Source organism: Bos taurus, chromosome 14 (assembly GCF_002263795.3).
Source record: "Bos taurus isolate L1 Dominette 01449 registration number 42190680 breed Hereford chromosome 14, ARS-UCD2.0, whole genome shotgun sequence".
Lineage (NCBI taxonomy): Eukaryota > Metazoa > Chordata > Mammalia > Artiodactyla > Bovidae > Bos > Bos taurus.
The window spans coordinates 60,382,167-60,402,082 of NC_037341.1; the positions used below are offsets into that span (position 1 = coordinate 60,382,167).

Below are 19,916 nucleotides of genomic sequence, written 5' to 3' on the forward strand. Positions count from 1 at the left end.
TATGAAGTGGGCTATACCTTCTCTCTAATGCAAACCTTTGTGGCCATAAAGAATAAAGGACAAAGAAACACTTTCTGAAAACAGAAACCAGGGTCCCAGATATGTAAACCAAGAAATGTATTCTACTTTCAATCTTGACTATTCCCTCCAAATGGGATTTGAAAATTCCTGTGGATGACTGACTGATTGCTTTGTGTTTCTTATTCTCTCCTTTAGAAATGAAAATGTTTACTTTGGCTATCCTGTTGCTACCATTTAAACAGGATGTACTGGAGGCAGATAATATGTCTTACAGTTTACAGGTCACTATAACATGAAAAGCCATATGTGTTTATGAGGGAGAGGACTATACATCACTCAAAGATCCTAGACTTCAACCTTCAGGTAAGTGGATTACAGTTTAAGGTTGTCTTTCTTAGAGATTATCTATGTTCTATATGTAAAATTAGAATGTCCACAGATATCTGGTGGCTCACTCTGCTGGAAAAGTTAAAAGCCATACACTTCACCTTAGGTTTCTTCCATAGATTCTTTTACCATTCCTGTCTGTTTATCTTATTGAACAAAGAGGGAAATTACCAAATAACAAGCTAGTATTTTAAAAAACGACCCAGAGGGAGGGTATGGGGAGGGAAGAGGGAGGAGGGTTCAGGATGGGGAGCACGGGTATACCTGTGGCGGATTCATTTCGATGTTTGGCAAAACTAATACAATATTGTAAAGTTTAAAAATAAAATAAAATTTAAAAAAATAGGTAATTAGGCTGAGCTTAATAGTTTTTGTCCCCCACTGGTAATCATATCACTAGGTGGATATTTGTTAGTGTTTTGGGCTCACCAGCATTTGAACCTTCTTCCTGTGTTTGAGAAGCAACCCATCCTTTAACTGTAGAAGCTAATACTTTCACCTGTCATTTTCTCAACCTGCCTGTCAATGAGGACATGAGCAAATGGCCAAGGTTCTGCTGATCAGACATCATTGCTCCAGACTTACTGAATTTGGAGAGGAAGAACCAAAAAACTTAGTTTTACCGAATCACTGGGCTACTACAGGGCTTTGGAAGGTAGGGGAGCTAAACTGTAGGTAAGAACCAGATTGTGAAAGATTTTGAATGTCAGGCTAAAGGTTTTATTTAGTAGGAGATAGGAATCTACTAAAGTTTTTGTAGAAGGAGTAATGCAAGATTAAGATGATGCTTAAGACAATTGATCTGGGAACAATGAAGTTAGATTTGAGTGGGGAGATCAAGAAATGGAAGAGAGCAGGTTGGGAGATTCAGATGATTTCAAAGATGGACCAATACAGTCCTAAACTATCAAGGTAACAATGAAAATGGGGAGGAAGAAAAGACTGAGGAGCGCTGAGAAGGCAGCATCTCCTTTGTAGAAGGTGCCAGCTGGTGGCACACAGTTAAGCTACGCGTGGGCAACGTTGGCTCAATTATTGTTTAAATGTTTTCACTTAGGCACCAACATTTTAAAATGTAAAGGATTTAAGTAAACTGTCAGATTTATAGCTTCTCTTTGGGAAGAGAAGAATAAATTGCCAACACTGGGCTGATATTCAACTTGGCATCAATTAGCTAGAACTGAGTATTCACCATTCGTTTTTGGATGGATAAGCTTTCTCCAGCTTTTCAGAGTCCCTGCATTTTCCCTTTTGTATAGTATCTGGCCTACTTCACTGATGTATGTTACCTTCCTGGCCTTTGACTTACAGGAATAAGAAGAGAACAAGTGATCACTGGAAGAGCTAAAATAAATGTCCCTTTCATTTTAGTCTAATTAGGCATAATCTAAACCTTAAATGATTCTTCAAAACTAGAACTGATATAATCACTTTTGTGTTAGCTTTTTCAACTGGTCAAATAGTATTATACATACTATAGATATATATATATGTCACCTTGATATGTGTGTGTGTGTGTGTGTGTGTGTGTGTATAGCATTAGGTAAATCCCTTCCTCCCCAAATAAACATCATTGCCATATCTGAAAGATTATACGGAATGATCTTAGATCAATAATATGGCCTATGAAGACCAGCAGAGAGCACTTGACCATCGTTCTCGGCAGCACTGGGAAGCTGCCACTATGACTTTCTCGTGGGTTTCTTCTATAAGTCATTACACACAACATGTCTCAAGAGGGAAGCTTGTCCCCATTTTCTAGCTTTGAATTTAGTGAACCTGCTCAAGGATCATAGCAAATTGAGGTTTAACTTCACTTTTGTATTAAATTTAAACTACTTTAAGGGTATTATTTGGACACTTGGCAGTGAAAGATTTTTAATTTTTGATTAAAATGCAATATTGATAAGCATTGTGAGGGCACTGTTCTTTGATTTACCTTTTTAAATTCCAAAGTCTTTTGCCTCACTTTAGTCCATGGGGTCACAAAGAGTCAGACACAACTTAGTGTGACCTTAGTCAGACACAACTCAGTAACAATAAGCCAAAACATAAATCTAATATAAAAACTGTGCTATTGTTGAATATGATGTGGACTCATGTAAGAAGTGATTTACTATATAGAACCAATCACAATCTAGGGGACATTATATGTATAGTATCCTCTAAGAAAAGATATGTATTAGGACTGGTACTGTCTATTCATGTCCTGTCCTCAACACTGGCATTGTGAAAATACACAAAAGCTATGAACAGTGAATTTTAATAAGTCTAAATCACACATCATAATTTTAAAACAGTGTAAATATAGTGGCTAGCAGTCAGTTACACTGATATTCAGCTTGAAAAGAATGGTAAAACTATATACTGTTGTTATTAATAGTGGAATACCTACAGTGCTAGACATGATGTTTGTATTTAGGAGGATTATATTTAAGTGTATGAATAATTTTTTGTTCCAATGGAGCTTGAGTAAAGTGCTAAGCTCCATTTTAATCAAATGGGACTGCTTATTAAGAATTAAGTACACAGGGAACTACATTCAACATCCTGTGATTAAACCATAATAGAAAAGAATATTAAAGAGAATGTATATATGTATAACTGAATCACTTTGCTGTACAGCAGAAATTAACACAACGCTGTAAATCAACTATACTTTAATAAAAATAAAATTAAAAAATAAATATATCACTTAAGAATTAGAATAAGATAATGTCTTTTACCGATTGTACAGCCTCTTTAAGAGTGGAGGATAATTAAACAGGTCTTCTGAATACAGTCTATTTAGTTCCTTTTATATTAATTCCTCATAGCTTCTCTGTCACATGCAAAGACACTTTCCTCAGTTCTTCTGGTGATTTTTAAACTATTCTTATTTCTTGGATGGTTTTCCTGTAACTTAACTTTCAAAACAGTGGCATGTAATATAAATTTAATAAATTAATTTATTCTGTTAAATAATATTAAGTTGATAGGATCTCTCCTTCTGTAGGATTGCCAAATCAAATTTTAAACAAAGAAGGAAGAAGGCCACAAAATCAAGCAAATCAAATTCGTCACATACTATATGTATGTAATTGAACAAAAATCACTAGCCCAGAAACAAGTAACTTTAAGATATCTTGAAAAACCAGATCTAAAAATATTAGGATATATGCCATTTCCCTACATTACATGACCATAACCATTGCCCCTGGATCTACGGGTGGGAGACTTGCTTCTCCTACATGGAATGGTAACCATTTCAATGGTTTCTTCTTTCTCATAATTATTGTAATGTTTAAAAATTCTACAAACAGTAATATCCTATATTGGAGTGGTAGACTCAATGTTGGGGCCAAGGGGCTTACATAATGATGCTAATACTTAACTCAGAGAGTTCAAGGATAAATAAACATAATTTAGAAATAGTTAAATAACAAGTAGATGCTATTGTATTACTTTTATTTAAAATAAAACTATTCAGAGATTTGGAGAATAGTTATCTGGAATATATCCAGGGACAAAGAAGCAAAAAAAAAAAGAAAAGAAAAGAAAAAAGGAAAGCATACAAAAAAAGTAGTTACAAAGACCAGTTGACAATCTTATTTTATTTTGCTTATACTAATGACCCTTTCCTCCTCACTCAAGTCAGCCCTATTGAGATTTATAATCTGTGGCTAAGTTCCTTAAATATTCAGTCTCAGTTTTCACATGTATAAATTGATAATAATAATAAGTTCCTTGAAGAATTATCATGAAATCAAAGGAATGTGGCAAAGGAGAAGGTGCTCAATAAATGGTAACCACCATAATTGTTGTACTTGATTTTCAAAATATAGCACGTTGCAAGGAAATGCAGTAAAATAATGAAGAAACAATACACAGAATAGTTGGGATTATAAACTTCAGAGCCAGATTATGGGTTTTGATCCCAGCTCCACTTACTGGCTGTGGACTCTGGGCAAACTGCTCTCAAAGGTATGTAAGAGGCACTGAGAGCTATCACTGACACCTGAACCGACGTTTAACCCTCATTTCTCAGGATACCCTTTCTGTGAGTCCTCAGTTAGGCTTTCTTATCATCTTCTTATTGCACTCTGTACTTCACCTTCCTAAGCCCTGTCACAGTTTTAATTACATAGCTATTTCCTATTAATATCTCTCTCCATTAGACTGTGAGTTCTAAGAAGATAGGAAGCATATTCAGCTAATTAAGGACTACCACAGTGACTAACACATCTCAGAGCCTCAGGAAATATTTCTGAATGAATGAATGAGTAAATAGAATATAGTCTCTCCCTAAACATCTCAGCACTTCTTGTGTAAAATAATGCCTGGATGTGCTGTCCAAGAGAGAAATGAGAATATGGAATTGGAAGGCAGAGTACATTTGAGATTACTTAGCTGTTGCACTATTTCTGAAAAGACCAAAAAAAAAAAAAAAGAAGAGACTAGCTTTAAAATCAGACTGACTACTGAACTGATCAACTGAAAGAAGTGAAAATGTTAGTCACTCAGTCATATCTGACTCTTTGTGATCCCAAGGACTGTAGCCTGCCAGGCTCCTCTGCCCATGGAATTCTCCAGGTAATAATACAAGAGTGGGTAGCCATTCCCTTCTCCAGGGGATCTTTCCAACCCAGGGATGATTACTTTAGTTAAATCACACTGGCTGGTAGACCACTGCTCTCTTTTGAAAATCATCTGTTGTGATGGATTTTCTTTATAAATTAGTTTGGTTTCACAGTTATGACTATAATAACTTGGTCCTGAGTAAGCTTATGAGAGTATGTTATCCACATGAATTTTATGTGTCCTGTTGGGGTGTCTCAAGAGAAAAAAATTGCAGAGAAGCACCACTCCAGGCCAGTGATTTCTAACTTTTATAACTCTTCAGGGCATATTGAAAAACCCTCAACAATCTCAGCACTTTCAAGAGTGGAGTATAGCAGAATCAAAGAAGAAAGTTAGGATTTCTTCTCTTGGCAGTAAAATGACTATAACCCAGTGGAAAGACCTCTAATTTATGGGGAGTGCCTCCTCTCTGGTTACTTGTACAGAACTATATGTTTCATTTTAAAAATGCTGGCTTCCTTATGGAACATTTTGTCTTGGCAACTCAAGAAACCATATTATAGGACAGAAATCTATTCCAATTTCCCATGTGTAGATGTAGGAATTTCCTTTGGGATTAGTCTGTAAGAGTCAAGGTTAAGTCAATGTACTTAAAATTTAGAAAAATTTTCATTTACGTAAGTTTATTTTTTGTCTCAAAAAGGCTTTAGGATGGTATTTTGTTAATCCAATAATTGTAGCTACTACTTAAGAATGATGATAGCTTACCTGAAGCAAAGTCAAGACTGAAGACTTGGTGTAAAAATTCAAATTGAGAAATGAGTTTATAACAATGTGTCTTATTTAAATATGTATCTTTACATACACCTAGATTTGAGTTCTAGTTTCAACACTTACTAGGTATGTGATTGTGGCCAAGTGTATGCAAATAATAAACTCGTATAGCTTAATTTGGGTAAACAGGTTGTGTGATTGACTGGGCTTATATGCTGACTATTACCTACTATCTGGGTAACCTTGGGTAAGTTTCTGAATCTCTCTGCCTAGGTTTCCTCATTTGTTAACTGGGGATTATAAAAGCTCTGTCTCATAAGACTGCTGTGGGCCTAAAAGAGTACGTGAATGTCAGGTTTCTAGAATAGTGCCTGGCTAGTAACAAATACTGAAAGTTTTAGCTACAATTATGATCATTCCTTTTACCCAATTTGATTTTCTAATTTCTTGACTTGTTTATATCTCCTGAAATGTTAATCATTTAATAACAGAAAACAAGTAAAACATAAATGTACAAGAACAGTAAAAGATTAGTATGAAAATTAAAAGTTACATTTATATAGAGACATAGTACCATACCATTAAACCTGTATTAATCTAATGAAAACTGATACTGCAACAATAAGCTAGAAGAAACCTAGACAGCAATAATAGCAAGTTGTTCTGAAAAACACTTTTCAGATGTATTTTTAATCACCATTTTCCACCTCCTGTCCTCCACTGGGAAAAATGGAAAATAATTATTTCTACCTGTTCTCAGAGCAGGTAATTTCTTTCAAATTAGGGCTCACTGCAGATTTACAAATACGAAGTCATTGATTGTCACAGAATAAAAGCAAAGTAAATCCTAAAATAGAGGTAATATGATGATGATAACAGATCTACCCTGATATATGTGCAAAGATGGACAGTTTACAACTAGCTTATTAATAAATTGATAAACAGCATTTCAAATGTTGGGACACTATTATTTAGCAGCCAATTCTTACTTTGATTTACAAATTATGTTTCTAGTATTAGTTGTTAAATCTTATAGGAACGTTTTTCACAAAGAAAACCTATGTTGTGTTATTGAAAACTTCATGAAGGACTTCACATCACTTGGTGAAAAGTTTAAAAGTTGAGTCCCCTTCAGCTGTTTTTCTCATTAGCTCAATTAAAATGGCATCACTCAAACACCAGAGATTGACAACCAATGGTCATAGTATTGTGCCTGCCAACAAAGTTCAAGGGCCCACAGCACAAACCAGCCTTTTGTACCGTCAACTTTGACCCGTCCATTATATTACCCCCTTTCCTCATTCGGATCGTGTTTCAAAGCTCTGCTACTGCTTTTTCCTTTACTTTTTGATTATTTCTGTCCTTGAAATCAAATGCTAATACCAAGACGGCGGGAGGAAACGGAAACAAGACCAAGTGGGGTGCACCCAGTAGCGCCACCCTGCCACCCACCCCATCCTCATCCAACTCTCAGGCACTGTTGAAGTCAACTTCACTAGGAAAACCAAGTCAGCGCCTGTGGAGCTCTCCAAACCACCAATCAACAGAACTTCTCGGCCAGCCGGCGCTCTGGGGGTCTCTGGCCCCAGTCACGGACCGAGAGGAGAGGGTAGGAACACTGCTACCTGGAGTTCTCCAAACCCTGCCAACCCTCCAACCACCGACTTCTCCAGACGGGAGATGTACAGGCTGAAACCCCAACTACAGCCTCACCTTCTTCCTCCAGGGAGTTCATACAGGGAAAGTAGCCGGCCAGTGCCTCGAAGGAGGCGGAGAGGCTGCTCCGGCTCTGCGAGCGCTGCATGGAGCGCCCCGCGGCGCCGGCGCCCCCTAAGCCCTGCCGGCCCATCTTGGACGAAGACCCGCTCTTCCCGCGGTACAAGATACGAGGCGTCTTGGCGGCTGGGGCGCGGCGACCGCAGGGCTTCTAGGGCCGCGATGGTGCCGCGGGACCCCAGGGAACTGACCCCTGCCTCCCTGACCTGGTCTGGACCAGACGTGGCTTTCTTGGCTACCGAGGGTCTCCACTCTTTGGGGAGGCGGGGGTCGGGTAAAAGGAAGGGATCCAGGCAGTGGCGAGCGGGGACGCGGTTGCTCGATGGGAAAGTCCGAAGTCTCGCCAGGAGGGAGCTGAGGTTCCCGGAGGCTGTGGCTGCGAGTCAGTCTTGGCGCCCTCCCCTCTCCGGGAGATGCTGCTGATGCTGAGGTCCCCGCCAATCAGCAGCCGGAGGGGGAGGCAGCGGCGGCGGCGGCGGCTGCAGCACCTCGGAGGGCTGGCGGCTTGGAGCGCGCACCTCAGGTTCAGGACAACTGCGACCTCCAGTAGCTCCAGCTGTTTCCGCTTCTCTCCCCCCTCCCCGCCCCCAACCGCGTGATGAAGGCCAGAGAAGGGTCGTTAATTAAAACAATAGGTTAGGCATCGCAGATGGGTATTATCTCAAATTTTTGGTAGTCATTTTCCCTCTCCTCGGTCTCACTTAAAATTTATTAACGCTCCTAAAGAATAGACAGGGAATACTGAAATTTTCTCCAAATCATAAAACAAAGGCTCCCCAATTTTCAACAGGTTCCATAAAAGCCTACAATTAGCTTTCTCCTTTATCTGCTTTATTAAAAAGATAAAAAGTCAACAGAAGGTAAAAAAGGTTTTTAAAAAAAATCAAAAGCCTGAAAAAGCATCAACACAAAAAAATGGACTGTGATGTTTACCAATTTTGCTTTAATTTTAAGAATTTTTAATGCTTTTCCCCCCCAAATTAATGTGTTACCTATTGTTGCTAAGAATGATAATGAGCACTGTTAGGCTTTCAAAGGTAACATCCTCTTAACATAAACCTGGAAGCAACACAGACATACAGAAACACAACAGTTTGTAAGTGAAATAACATCCCATTCTGCAAATTGCAGATCTCTATTCCAGAACATAGAGCAACCGTGATTCCATTTTGCTGCTGCTGCTGCTGCTAAGTCACTTCAGTTGTGTCTGACTCTGTGCAACCCCACAGACGGCAGCCCACCAGGCTCCCCTTTCCCCGGGATTCTCCAGGCAAGAATACTGGAGTGGGTTGCCATTTCCTTCTCCAAAGCATGAAAGGGAAAAGTGAAAGTGAAGTCACTCAGTGGGAGAAGGCAAAAGACTGTCCTCCTTTTTGTAACCTTAGACAAGCCCCTTGACCTCTCAGTTTCCCCATCTAGGCAGGTGGGAAGTCAGGGAACAATGGTGATTCCAGACCTAACCATGTCACAGCTTGATTGCTGGCTGTGTGTTTTAGGGGATTTCAAAAGTGTTTGTAAAATGTAAATTATGCAATCTAAAATGGTTCTTTCATACCATAAGTATTTCCTGATTACTACATATGTACAAGTTCTTTGCTTGATATACTGGGAAATACAAGTAAAGTCACTCAGTCATGTCTGACTCTTTGCGACCCCATGGGCTGTAGCCTACCAGGCTCCTCTGTCCATGGGATTTTCTAGGCAATAGTCCTGGAGTGGATAGCCATTTCCTTCTCCAGGGGATCTTCCCAACCCAGGGATCGAACCTGGGTCTCCCGCATTGTAGACAGACGCTTTACAGTCTGAGCCGCCAGGTAAATACAAACACTCATTCAATTCATAGTAATTGAGCTCCTAGTGTATGTCAGGTACCTTTGTAAATACTGAGGGCATATGGTGACCCAAGCAGATAGAAATCCTTGCTCTCATAGAGCTTATAATCGCGTAGGGGGGAAAAGACGCACACACACAAATCAGTAAATTATATAGTGTTTATATAAGGGGTATAGGACAGCAATTCAAACAATAGTTGTCTGGGTGGATATCATTGACAAAGTGACATCTGAATAGAGGTATAAAGAAGCTGAGAAAGTAAGCCATTTGTATATGCAAGAGAGAGGGTTAGTTTGAGGCAAAGAGAGCCTCCAGGACAAGCTCCCTAAGATATGATGTCCTCATGTGTCCACAGAATAGCAAAGAGGCCAGGGTGGCTGGAGTGGAGTGAGTAGGAAGGAATGGAGGTCAGAGAGATGAGACAGAGAAGGGACAGGTTACACAGGGGTATGCGAACAACTTTGGCTATAGCACATCACAATTTAGACAGTACAAAACAATGCACTCATATAAGAACCCTCTCAAACCTTTCTAAGAATTAGGAAGCTTCCAGGACAACTAAGAGTGCTATCACATGACAACTTTTTGTTGCTTAGACTTAGGATCGGGCTTCCCTGGTGGCTCAGACGGTAAAGAACCCATCTGCAATGCGGGAGACCTGGGTCAGTCCCTGGGTTGGGAAGATCCTCTGGAGGAGGGCATGGCAACCCACTCCAGCATTCTTGCCTGGAGAATCCCCGTGGACAGAAGAGCTCAGTGAGCTACAGTCCATAGGGTCGCAGAGTCAGAACGACTGAGCAACTAAGCACAGCACACAGACTTAGGATCATCCAGGTTTCTTGCTTCTGTTTTTCTGATGGACTTTTTTTGTCCTTCCTGCTACTCTCTTAGTTCAATTTCCTATTCATTATTCACCTTCCTAAAATACCAGTGTTTCAACAGAACACTGATAGAACTAGGAACTCTATGAGTATTTTCTCACACCATATTGCTTTTATTCAGAGATAGAAATGTTTTTAATAAATGAAATTTTCATTAGAAGAATAAAGAGAGTCATAGCATTTTGAAAACTGAAAGGACTATTGGAAGTCATCTAATGTGTTTTTTAAAACTGGGGGTCACAAATTTTTGGTGAATCACAAAAATAACTTACTATTAGAATGAGCCCCATTCTAAAAAATAAAATCAGAGCGCAGTAACTAATACAATGCAGTTTTTGTAACAACAGGAGTATTAGGTCATGAATATGTGTGCATTTCTGTGTGTTTGTGTGTTTACATGTGTGTACTAAGTTGTGATCAAGAGAAATGTTTCAAGGAAGAGGGACTTAGTAGGAAAATCCCAGGAAAATAAATTGGCCAAGGGTGGAAAAGCTTTATTTTGGTATCCAGGACATCATAATGAGAGTTGAAAGTCATTTAGGAAGGGGGTTATCTTGGGTTCCTACCAATGACACCATAGTGATAGGAAATCTAAGACCTGGATCAGTGGTCACACCAGAGTTGCTTGGGTCCTGCCTTCTCTACATTAATAACCTGGCTCTATGCTCCAAGATGCTGAAGCTGAAGCTCCAATATTTAGGCCACCTGATGCAAAGAGCTGACTCATTGGAACAGACCCTGATGCTAGGAAAGATAGAAAGTAGGAGGAGAAGGGGACCACAGAGGAAGAGATGGCTGGATGGAATCACCAACTTGATGCACATGAGTCTGAGGAAACTCCGGAAGATAGTGAAGGATGGGAAAGCCTGGTGTAACAGTCCATGGGGTTGCAAAGAGTCAGACAAGACTGAGCGACTGAACAACGAATGGGCCAAGAAGAGTTTAGTCTGGAATAGCCCAGATGCATCTGTTTTTCCATGAGCATCACTTCTCTCTTGCAGATTCAGAACAAAGTTGTCCTGGGAAGCTTTTTGGTAATTTTTCCTATAGTTGGGATTTGAGAGATATAAGTAAGTCATAGAAGACTGACACAAGGAGAAACAGGAAGTATAAAGAAGAAAGAAGGAAAGCACCTTATTTCAGGGAAGGAAGCATCAAGGAGAAAGAAGACCATCGGCACACAAGTATCAGAGAGAGACAATAACGGCCAGGGACCTCTAGTCTTGAATGATAACATGTGGAATATATGGAACTTATTGAGAACATTCACAATTCCGCTTTTCTGGTCCTATGCTTAAATGTTTCCGTATATAATAAATATATAAATAATATTTCTGGTTTATATGTTTTTAAAAGTTGATTTACTATTCCTTATTCCATTCTGATAATATGTACTACCAACATACCAAAGGAATTTAAAATTTACATAAAAAGTACACTATTGATAAAAGATTGGAAATGTCATTTCCTCCAGAAAGGACATTCAAATGGCTTTGGATGTAGTTTTCAAATGATGGGCTACTATATTGTTTCATTATGTAAACTAAACCTAATTTCAGAATCATAATCTCGGAGAAGGCAATGGCACCCCACTCCAGTACTCTTGCTTGGGAAATCCCATGGATGGAGGAGCCTGGTGGGCTGCAGTCCATGGGGTTGCTAGGAGTTGGATACGACTGAGCAACTTCACTTTCACTTTTCACTTTCCTGCATTGGAGAAGGAAATGGCAACCCACTCCAGTGTTCTTGCCTGGAGAATCCCAGGGACGGGGGAGCCTGGTGGGCTGCCGTCTGTGGGGTCGCACACAGTCGGACACGACTGAAGTGACTTAGCATACTTATCACTTTCTTACTCATCCAAAGATAATCAGAGAAAAAGTGAGTCACAAATTTATATACTAATCACTTTCTAAAAGCAAATTCTGGCCTTGAAAAAAATACCACCAATATATATGAAAATTATATTTTTGAAGAAAAGATATATAGATTGATACAGCTTGCATGTGATATCATAACATTCTATTTGATGAATATGAAACATCACACCAATTATGCCATTTAATTCTTACATTAATCCAGAGTGTCATTATTTCTTTATAGATGAGTTAATGCTCAATAATATTGAGGTTCAATGCCCTATATACTGTATCACAGGTGTCTCACATATACATAAACACAGATGAAACATATGAAACAGAGATGATAGATACAATATGAACTATGTAGTAAATTATTTGGTTCAAAATAAATACTTAAAAATATATTTAAAACTATAATGTTTCTTCTAACAATATACTAATATTAAATCCATATTTGCTCTTTTAATCAAAACATTAATATCACATAGCCATATCAACCCTGAATATTCATTAAAAGAACCGTTGCTGAAATGGGAGCTCCAATACTTTGGTTACCTGATGCAAAGAGCCAACTCAAAGGAAAAGACCCCGATGCTCGGAAAGACTGAAGGCAACAAAAAAGGGCAGCAGAGAATGAAATGGTTGTATAGTGTCACCAACTCAATGGACATGAATTTGAGCAAACTCCAGGAGATAGTGGAGGACAGAGGACCCTGGTGTGCTACACTGCATGGGGTTGCAAAGAGTTGGACACCACTTAGCTACGAAGACAATAACAACAACATATGTATTTCCACTCAATTCTAATGGGACCAGAAAGTTACATGTCATTTATTTTATATATTTATTATTGTATACATTTATTATATGTATCATTTTTTATAATAGTTTCTCCAAAAAAAAAATCACCAAAATTTTAAAGAGTGTTAAATTAGCTTATTCCTGAAATAGAAGCTTGGTCACTGAAGTGAATGCATAAAGAGGTTATTATGCGAAGTAGTTACATAGTGTCTAGACCAAGGATTAGTTCAACTGGGAACACAGTTGTGCCTTTGGCAGCCTTGCTCTTTTCTATGCTAGAAATGATGTAGGCAATGATGATGAGAATGCAAACTACTAATAAAGGATAGGAAAGAGCAAGTAAGTCATTCTGGAAAGTAGGGAAAAAAACAAGTACTAAGGCCCAGAAATGCATATGCTAAAAAGACACAGAAATAGAATTCTTATTGTTGCTCCGTCACTATTTGGTGTATTCAGTCATCCCAGGAACTGCTGGTTGTTAAAAGAGATAGGAATTACTCAGAATAGGTATAAAGCCACATTGCAGACTGAACTAACCTATTTCTTCTTGATACACCTTTGCTCTTGATAATATAGGACTTCATCTCTACCTCAGTCTTCACGATAGATTTCAATTACCTTTGCCAATGTGGACCATTCCTCTCTGTGACCGCAAAGAATCCTATACCAAATAGGAATATTTGTGCATATATTTTGGTTTGTTTTATTCAAAACTAACTCTCAAAATATTTGCAAACAATGTGACCGACAAGGGATTAATCTCCAAAATATACAAACAGCTCATGCACTTCCAGTATCAAGAAAACAAACAATCCAATAAAAAAAATAGGCAGAAGATCTAAGTAGACATTTCTCCAAACAAGACATACAGATGGCCAAAAAGCACATGAAAAGATGTTCAACATCACTAAGTATTAGAGAAATGCAAATCAGAACTACAGTGAGGCATCACCTCATACCGGTCAGAACGCTGCTGCTGCTGCTGCTGCTGCTGCTGCTTAGTAGCTTCAGTTGTGCCCAACTCTGTGCGACCCTATGGACAGCAACCCACCAGGCCCCTCTGTCCACGGGATTCTTTAGGCAAGAATACTGGAGTGGGCTGCCATTTTCTTCTCCAACTAGTCAGAATGGCCATCATCAAAAAGTCTACAAACAACAAATGCCGGAGAGGGTGTGGAGAGAAGGGAACCCAATGACACTATTGAAGAGAACGCGAATCAGTGCAGCCACTATGGAGAATACAGAGGTTCCTTAAAAAACTAACATGTGAACCATCAATCCTACTCTTGGGCATGTATTTGGAGAAAACCATAATTCAAAAAGATACGTGTACCTCAGTGTCCACTGCAGCACTGTTTACAATAACCAAGACATGGAAACAACCTGAATGTCCATTGACGGAGAATGGGTAGTAGTATATACATACAAAGGAATAACTCTCAGACAGAAAAGAATGAAATGATGCCACTTGAAGCAACATAGGTAAACCTAGAAATCAATATACTGAGCGAATTAAGTCAAAGAGAGTAAGACAATATCATCTGATATCACTTACATGTGAAATCTAAAAAATTATATAAATGAACTTATTTACAAAACAGAAACAGACTCATAGACTTAGAAAACAAACAGTATTACCAAAGGGAAAGGATGAGGGAGTTTCCCAAAATTAGGAGTTTGGGATTAACATAGACACACTACTATTTATAAAATAGATAACCAACAAGGACCAACTCTACAGCACAGGGAACTCTACTCAGTACTATGTACTAACCTATATGGGACAAGAATCTGAAAAATAATAGATACAGGTATACCTGAATCACTTTGCTGTATACCTGAAACCAATACAACATTGCAAATCAACCCAGGAATCGAACCCGGGCCTCCCACATTGCAGGCAGACGTTTTACCATCTGAGCCACCGGGGAGCCCCTGTAAATCAACTACCTTCCAATATAAAATAAAAATTAAATTAAAAAACCCCAGTTCTCAGAGTCCATACATATATGTGTGCGTGTGTGTACATAGTCCTTTAAGACAATGGTTTCCAAGTTTGAGAAACTTCCTGTGCCAGTATTCTCTTCATTATTCCAACCAATGCTCTGGCTTTGTGATAAATTTAAACAGTCTTCATAGTAACATTCTCAAACATTTGAGAGAAAACAAGAAATATTTCTTACGAATCCCTTGAAATTCTAGATGAACATCATTTAGCTACTTCTCATATCATTATGAGATCAACAGCATCGAGATTTTGTGGGTATAAACATTCTGCACAAATACACAGCAAAATTTAAGAATTTTATGTACATTTCAGGTCCAATGCCAATAACTATACAATATTTATAAACTGTGTGCATTTCAGCAGCTTTATTCATTTATTATTCATTCATTCACTATTCACTTACTCATTACTCATTTATTTCTTAACCACAGTGTGATGAGAACAAATTAGGCATGCATGGAAAATAGAGGGAGTCTCTTAATCACAATGAAGTCTAATTCCTATTTGTTCATGTTTCTTCTTTTTCTTTATTGGCTAAAGCTTCACTTATTTATTTCAACATACATACGAGAAAAGGCTTCTGATTACCATTCAGTTTAACTGAATTGTACATTGATTGTACATCAGCAGTTATACACTGCTTAAACTGGTGATACCATGCTGACATAAAAATGGAAAATGGAACATCTTTCATAGAAATTTGGCTTAACTGTCTGGTTGACTTTTAAATAGGCATTTGGTTTTTCATTACATATTAAGGCATAAAATTTATAACAAAGTTACTTAAAGTTGTTAAAAATCAAAGGCAGTAAAGAAGATGAAGATTATCTTAAAGCAATAAAAATTGCAGGATTTTAAATAGTATATTGCAAAAAAAAAAAAAGCCCGTGAAAAACATTCATGGTATACAGATCCAGGTCAAACATCACCTAGATTGGGCATAAGTGAATTGCTGCCTGAAGGAAGTTCTATTTGGAGCTCTAGTACATTAGGTAAACAGTTCAGGCTGTGTGCAAAGTGGCCGACGTGGGTACCAAACTAAGCAACTCATCATCAGCTGACTCCCGTTTAAGGCACTCAGTGTTACAGACACCTTGAACGTAACAGTTTGTCTGTCTTGTTGATATGAAACTTCATAATAGGAAGTAACAATACAGATGAAACATGTTTTCCTCCTAAAATCCAATTCAAAATGGTTCCATCTAATATGCTTTAGTTATACTCCCCAAATAAGGTGAGAAGCTCAGATCTAACAAGACAGAGGCCTCAGGAAGAGGTCAATTTGTGGTGTCATACAGAAATTCTCTGAGATACAAGTAATTATAAAGAGGCAAATCAGTATGTGTTCTAGTTACAGGAATATTCTGTGATTCCTTGACCACTGCTTTATAACTTGGATTCTTCTGCTTGGCAACTCTTTCTGTAACTCAACCTAACAGAGTACTGTTTCAGATCTCAACCTCCTTTCCCATACTTGACACCAAATTGAGAAAAGACTTCCAGAGAGGACCCAAAAAGTCTCGATTAACAGCCTAAACAACAATTAAATATGCATATATTTACACACACATATGGGGCTTCCCAGGTGGCACCAGTTGTAAAGAACCCAACTGCCAATGCAGGAGAAGTAAGAGATGTGGGTTCGATCCCTGGGTTGGGAAGATCCCCTGGAGGAGGGCATGGCAACCCACTCCAGTATCCTTGCCTGGAGAATCCCAAGGACAGAGGCACCCAGCGGGCTATGGTCCATAGGGTCACAAAGAGTTGGACACCACAGAAGCTACTTAGCATGCATGCATGCATATATACACATATATATTTAAATTGGCAACACCATTCAAAAAGCCTTTCCAGAAATGTTTATTTGTAGTCCAGCCACCATTTATCAGCATTTGAACATAGAAAAAGTGGTGTAGAATTTCTGAGTTCCTTTATTTTCTGTTCTGCATTACTTTTTGTGTGTGATTATCTGTCATTTGATCTAACATCTAGAAAAAAGGCATTGCTTCATAATTCACTGTTATAAACTATTAATTTCATTTCAAGCAATACTGTATTTCACACTATGAAGGCAGCATTTTATGGGTTCTCTGGATGAGGCAAAAATACAAACTTTATGTCTTAATAAACCTTGTACTGCATCTGAATAAAGACCAAAAGATACATTTTCAAGGACAGTGATCTTAAAAAATGTAATTATTACATATTTTATCACAATTCAAGATAACTGCAATTTTAAACACATATAACATTTTGAGTACTATTTCTAATTTCATTTATTAAAAATGATTCATTTTTGTCCTCAATTTCAGATTATAGGTTAAGATCAGCTGACAAAGGGCACGTTTTCTGGCTTCTGTAACCACTTAGAAGGTGCTTGTCTTCTGGAGACCAGAGTTCTACTAGAAGAACTCTAGCACTGGGAAGTAAATAGAAAGTCACAGCATGAGTGAACAGTCCTCTGTCGACATTGTAAGCCACAGTGTGCTCCTGTACCCTGCAGAACCAGAGCTCCAATCACCCCCTTACTCTTAGGTCTGAGGCCCACCTCCATCCATAGTCTTAGCCCAGCTTTACTCTCAACCTCTCTCATTATTACTCTGACCCTGTGATTACCCCAGACTTACCACACTGTGTCTCCTTTGCTTACGCCTCTCTGCGGACGAACTTCTGACATAAATGACAGGAAGGTAATGTCCCCCTATGAATGAAGGTTCTTTTGGCCTCGATACATTACAGTACTCCTTTTGATATGAGGTCTCATGACAGAGAAAGATCAATTTTTTTTTCCTAATTTTTTTCCATAGTGGAGTATGTTGAGAAAAGTGTAAAACAACATTGGAGACTAAACAGCTCTATGAGACTATTATCAACATGTATTTCTCACTATAATGATCACAATAATTATAAGAGAAATTCTCTACATTATGTTTTCTGTAATGTTCTGAGTGTGCGCCAGTTTAAGAAATTAACAACAATGAAACAATTGTTGATGGTGTATCAAAACTACTATAAGAATCTCTATAAAAACTTTTCCTGTAAATGTCTTGCTTGTACTGGCCTCCATTCATTGTTTGTGTTCCATTTGCAGACTACTGCTTAGGATTTTAATAAGTTTCATGTTAAACACTTATTAGAACTCGTTCTTTCAGAGTCATTTTAGAGGGAGCAAGCCCCTATATACTCCTTGAGGTTACTAACATCATCTAGTATAAAAGAAAATAACTTGTTCCAGTTTTTAAGGGACAATCCAAGAAACGGAATAACTACTTTAGTTTACTGAAAACTCCATATGCAGTTCCAAATGCTCAGCTTCTGACATTAATTCCCCATGGTATAGTTTGCCCCAAGTTCTCCATATTACGTTTGTCTAATGCATAATACTTTTCTTTCATACAGTGACTTTCTCTCAAGTATTGCTTTCCAAAACCTATACATTCACGTCTAAAACATATCTGTGTAACTTGTCAGTGCTAGTCCCTATTTCATATGTGCTAAAGCATAAGGAAGATAAAAGGTTACAAATCCCTTAGTGATAGGATCTGGTGACTCCTGGGCAGTTCAACTATAGGTTTAAAACTCTGTTTACATTTCTGCACATGAATAATTGGTCACAAAAATATATGTCAAGGGTTAATGAATATGTTCCTATTAAAAGATAATCTATAGAAAACAGCCTAGTAGAACTAATTGACCACTCAACCATTTGATATTAAACAGTATTAAACAGATATCTATTGCCCGCCACCACACGCATGCACAGTGCTAAGCATGTAAAGTAGTAACAGTATCATTTACTAACTACTGATTACAGCTACTCATCCACTCATGTATTATTTTTCAACTGATAAATATAGAAACGCTAAGGAAATAGGTCAAGTAATGCTATGCAATTAAAAATAAAGACTGACATCATAGACTAGCATGTATTTGGAACATGTGTATGCAGCTCAAAAGCTTTTAACATATGAGCACCAAAGCAAAACAAAGACAGCTTAAGTACTCCTGTTTTGACTAGAGTAATGCTACACTTTCAAGATCATAAGACATTAAGTTTAAAAATTATAGTACTACCACATTCTAAAATACAAGTTTGGAAAAGCACAGTATTCAACAAGATCATGGGCTTCCCTGGTGGGTCAGATAGTAAAGAATCTGCCTGCAGTGTGGGAGACCTGGGTTTGATCCCTGAGTTGGGAAGATCCCCTGGAGGAGGGCATGGCAACCCACTCCAGTATTCTTGCCTGGAGAATCCCATGGACAGAGGAGCCTGGCGGGCTACAGTCCATGGGGTCACAAAGAGTCAGACACAACTGAGCAACAAAGCATAGCACACAGCACAACAAGAACACAGAACCAAAGGGGAAGTCTGGGAATAAATTACTTTGATTATTACACACACATATGCACACACATACACACATACACAAGCATTAAACTGTGGAGACACAAGTGACTCAGAAAGAATAAACTAACAAAAATATAATGAATTGAAAAAAAAATCTAAGAGCAGCGTTCTACCACTCTTACGTCTGAAAGCATTATCTTCTCTTGAATTCCATTATATTCTTAGAGTTTTACTCTCATTTCCCTTGCATCTCCTCATTAACCCTCATGGCTGACTATCAAATTTCTACCTTTAACATCTTTAACACATCCTGGGCCACCTTCTCTCATTATACTTGCTTCTTTTCTTATCGTCCCTCTCTAAATAAATTGACATCAGCCAAATGGCTGCTCAATCAGAAATTTGGACATCCTGTTTTATTCCTTACTTTCCCATACTGTATGTCTCTCTCATCCAATCATCACCAAATTCTATTGATTCTATCTTTAAAATAGACCTCATATCCACCCATTTCGCTAATCCTACTGCAAGCCACTTTCACTCTTACCATCCAGATATTATTCATAAAGCAGCCAGGATTATCTTTTTAAAATTATGTTGGGTCATGTCACTACCCTTCTAAAAACACATCAATGTCTTTTCACTGCAATTACATAAAACACAAACAT

The 19,916-nt window shown here is 38.2% G+C and overlaps 1 protein-coding gene across 41 annotated transcripts in view; it reads right to left on the minus strand.

Annotated features, from left to right (window-relative positions):
- RIMS2 (regulating synaptic membrane exocytosis 2) overlaps positions 1-19,916 on the minus strand; it is a 608,892-nt gene that overhangs the window by 23,026 nt on the left and 565,950 nt on the right. Inside the window, exon 1 of one of the 41 annotated variants that reach the window (XM_059874479.1) lies at positions 7,456-8,578. The exons of the other annotated variants lie outside the window; for them this stretch is intronic. Within the exon in view, the coding sequence (XP_059730462.1) occupies positions 7,456-7,591 (136 nt within the window). The 5' untranslated portion in view covers positions 7,592-8,578. Of the gene's footprint in view, positions 1-7,455; positions 8,579-19,916 lie in introns of those variants that run through there. 41 annotated transcript variants of the gene reach the window in all.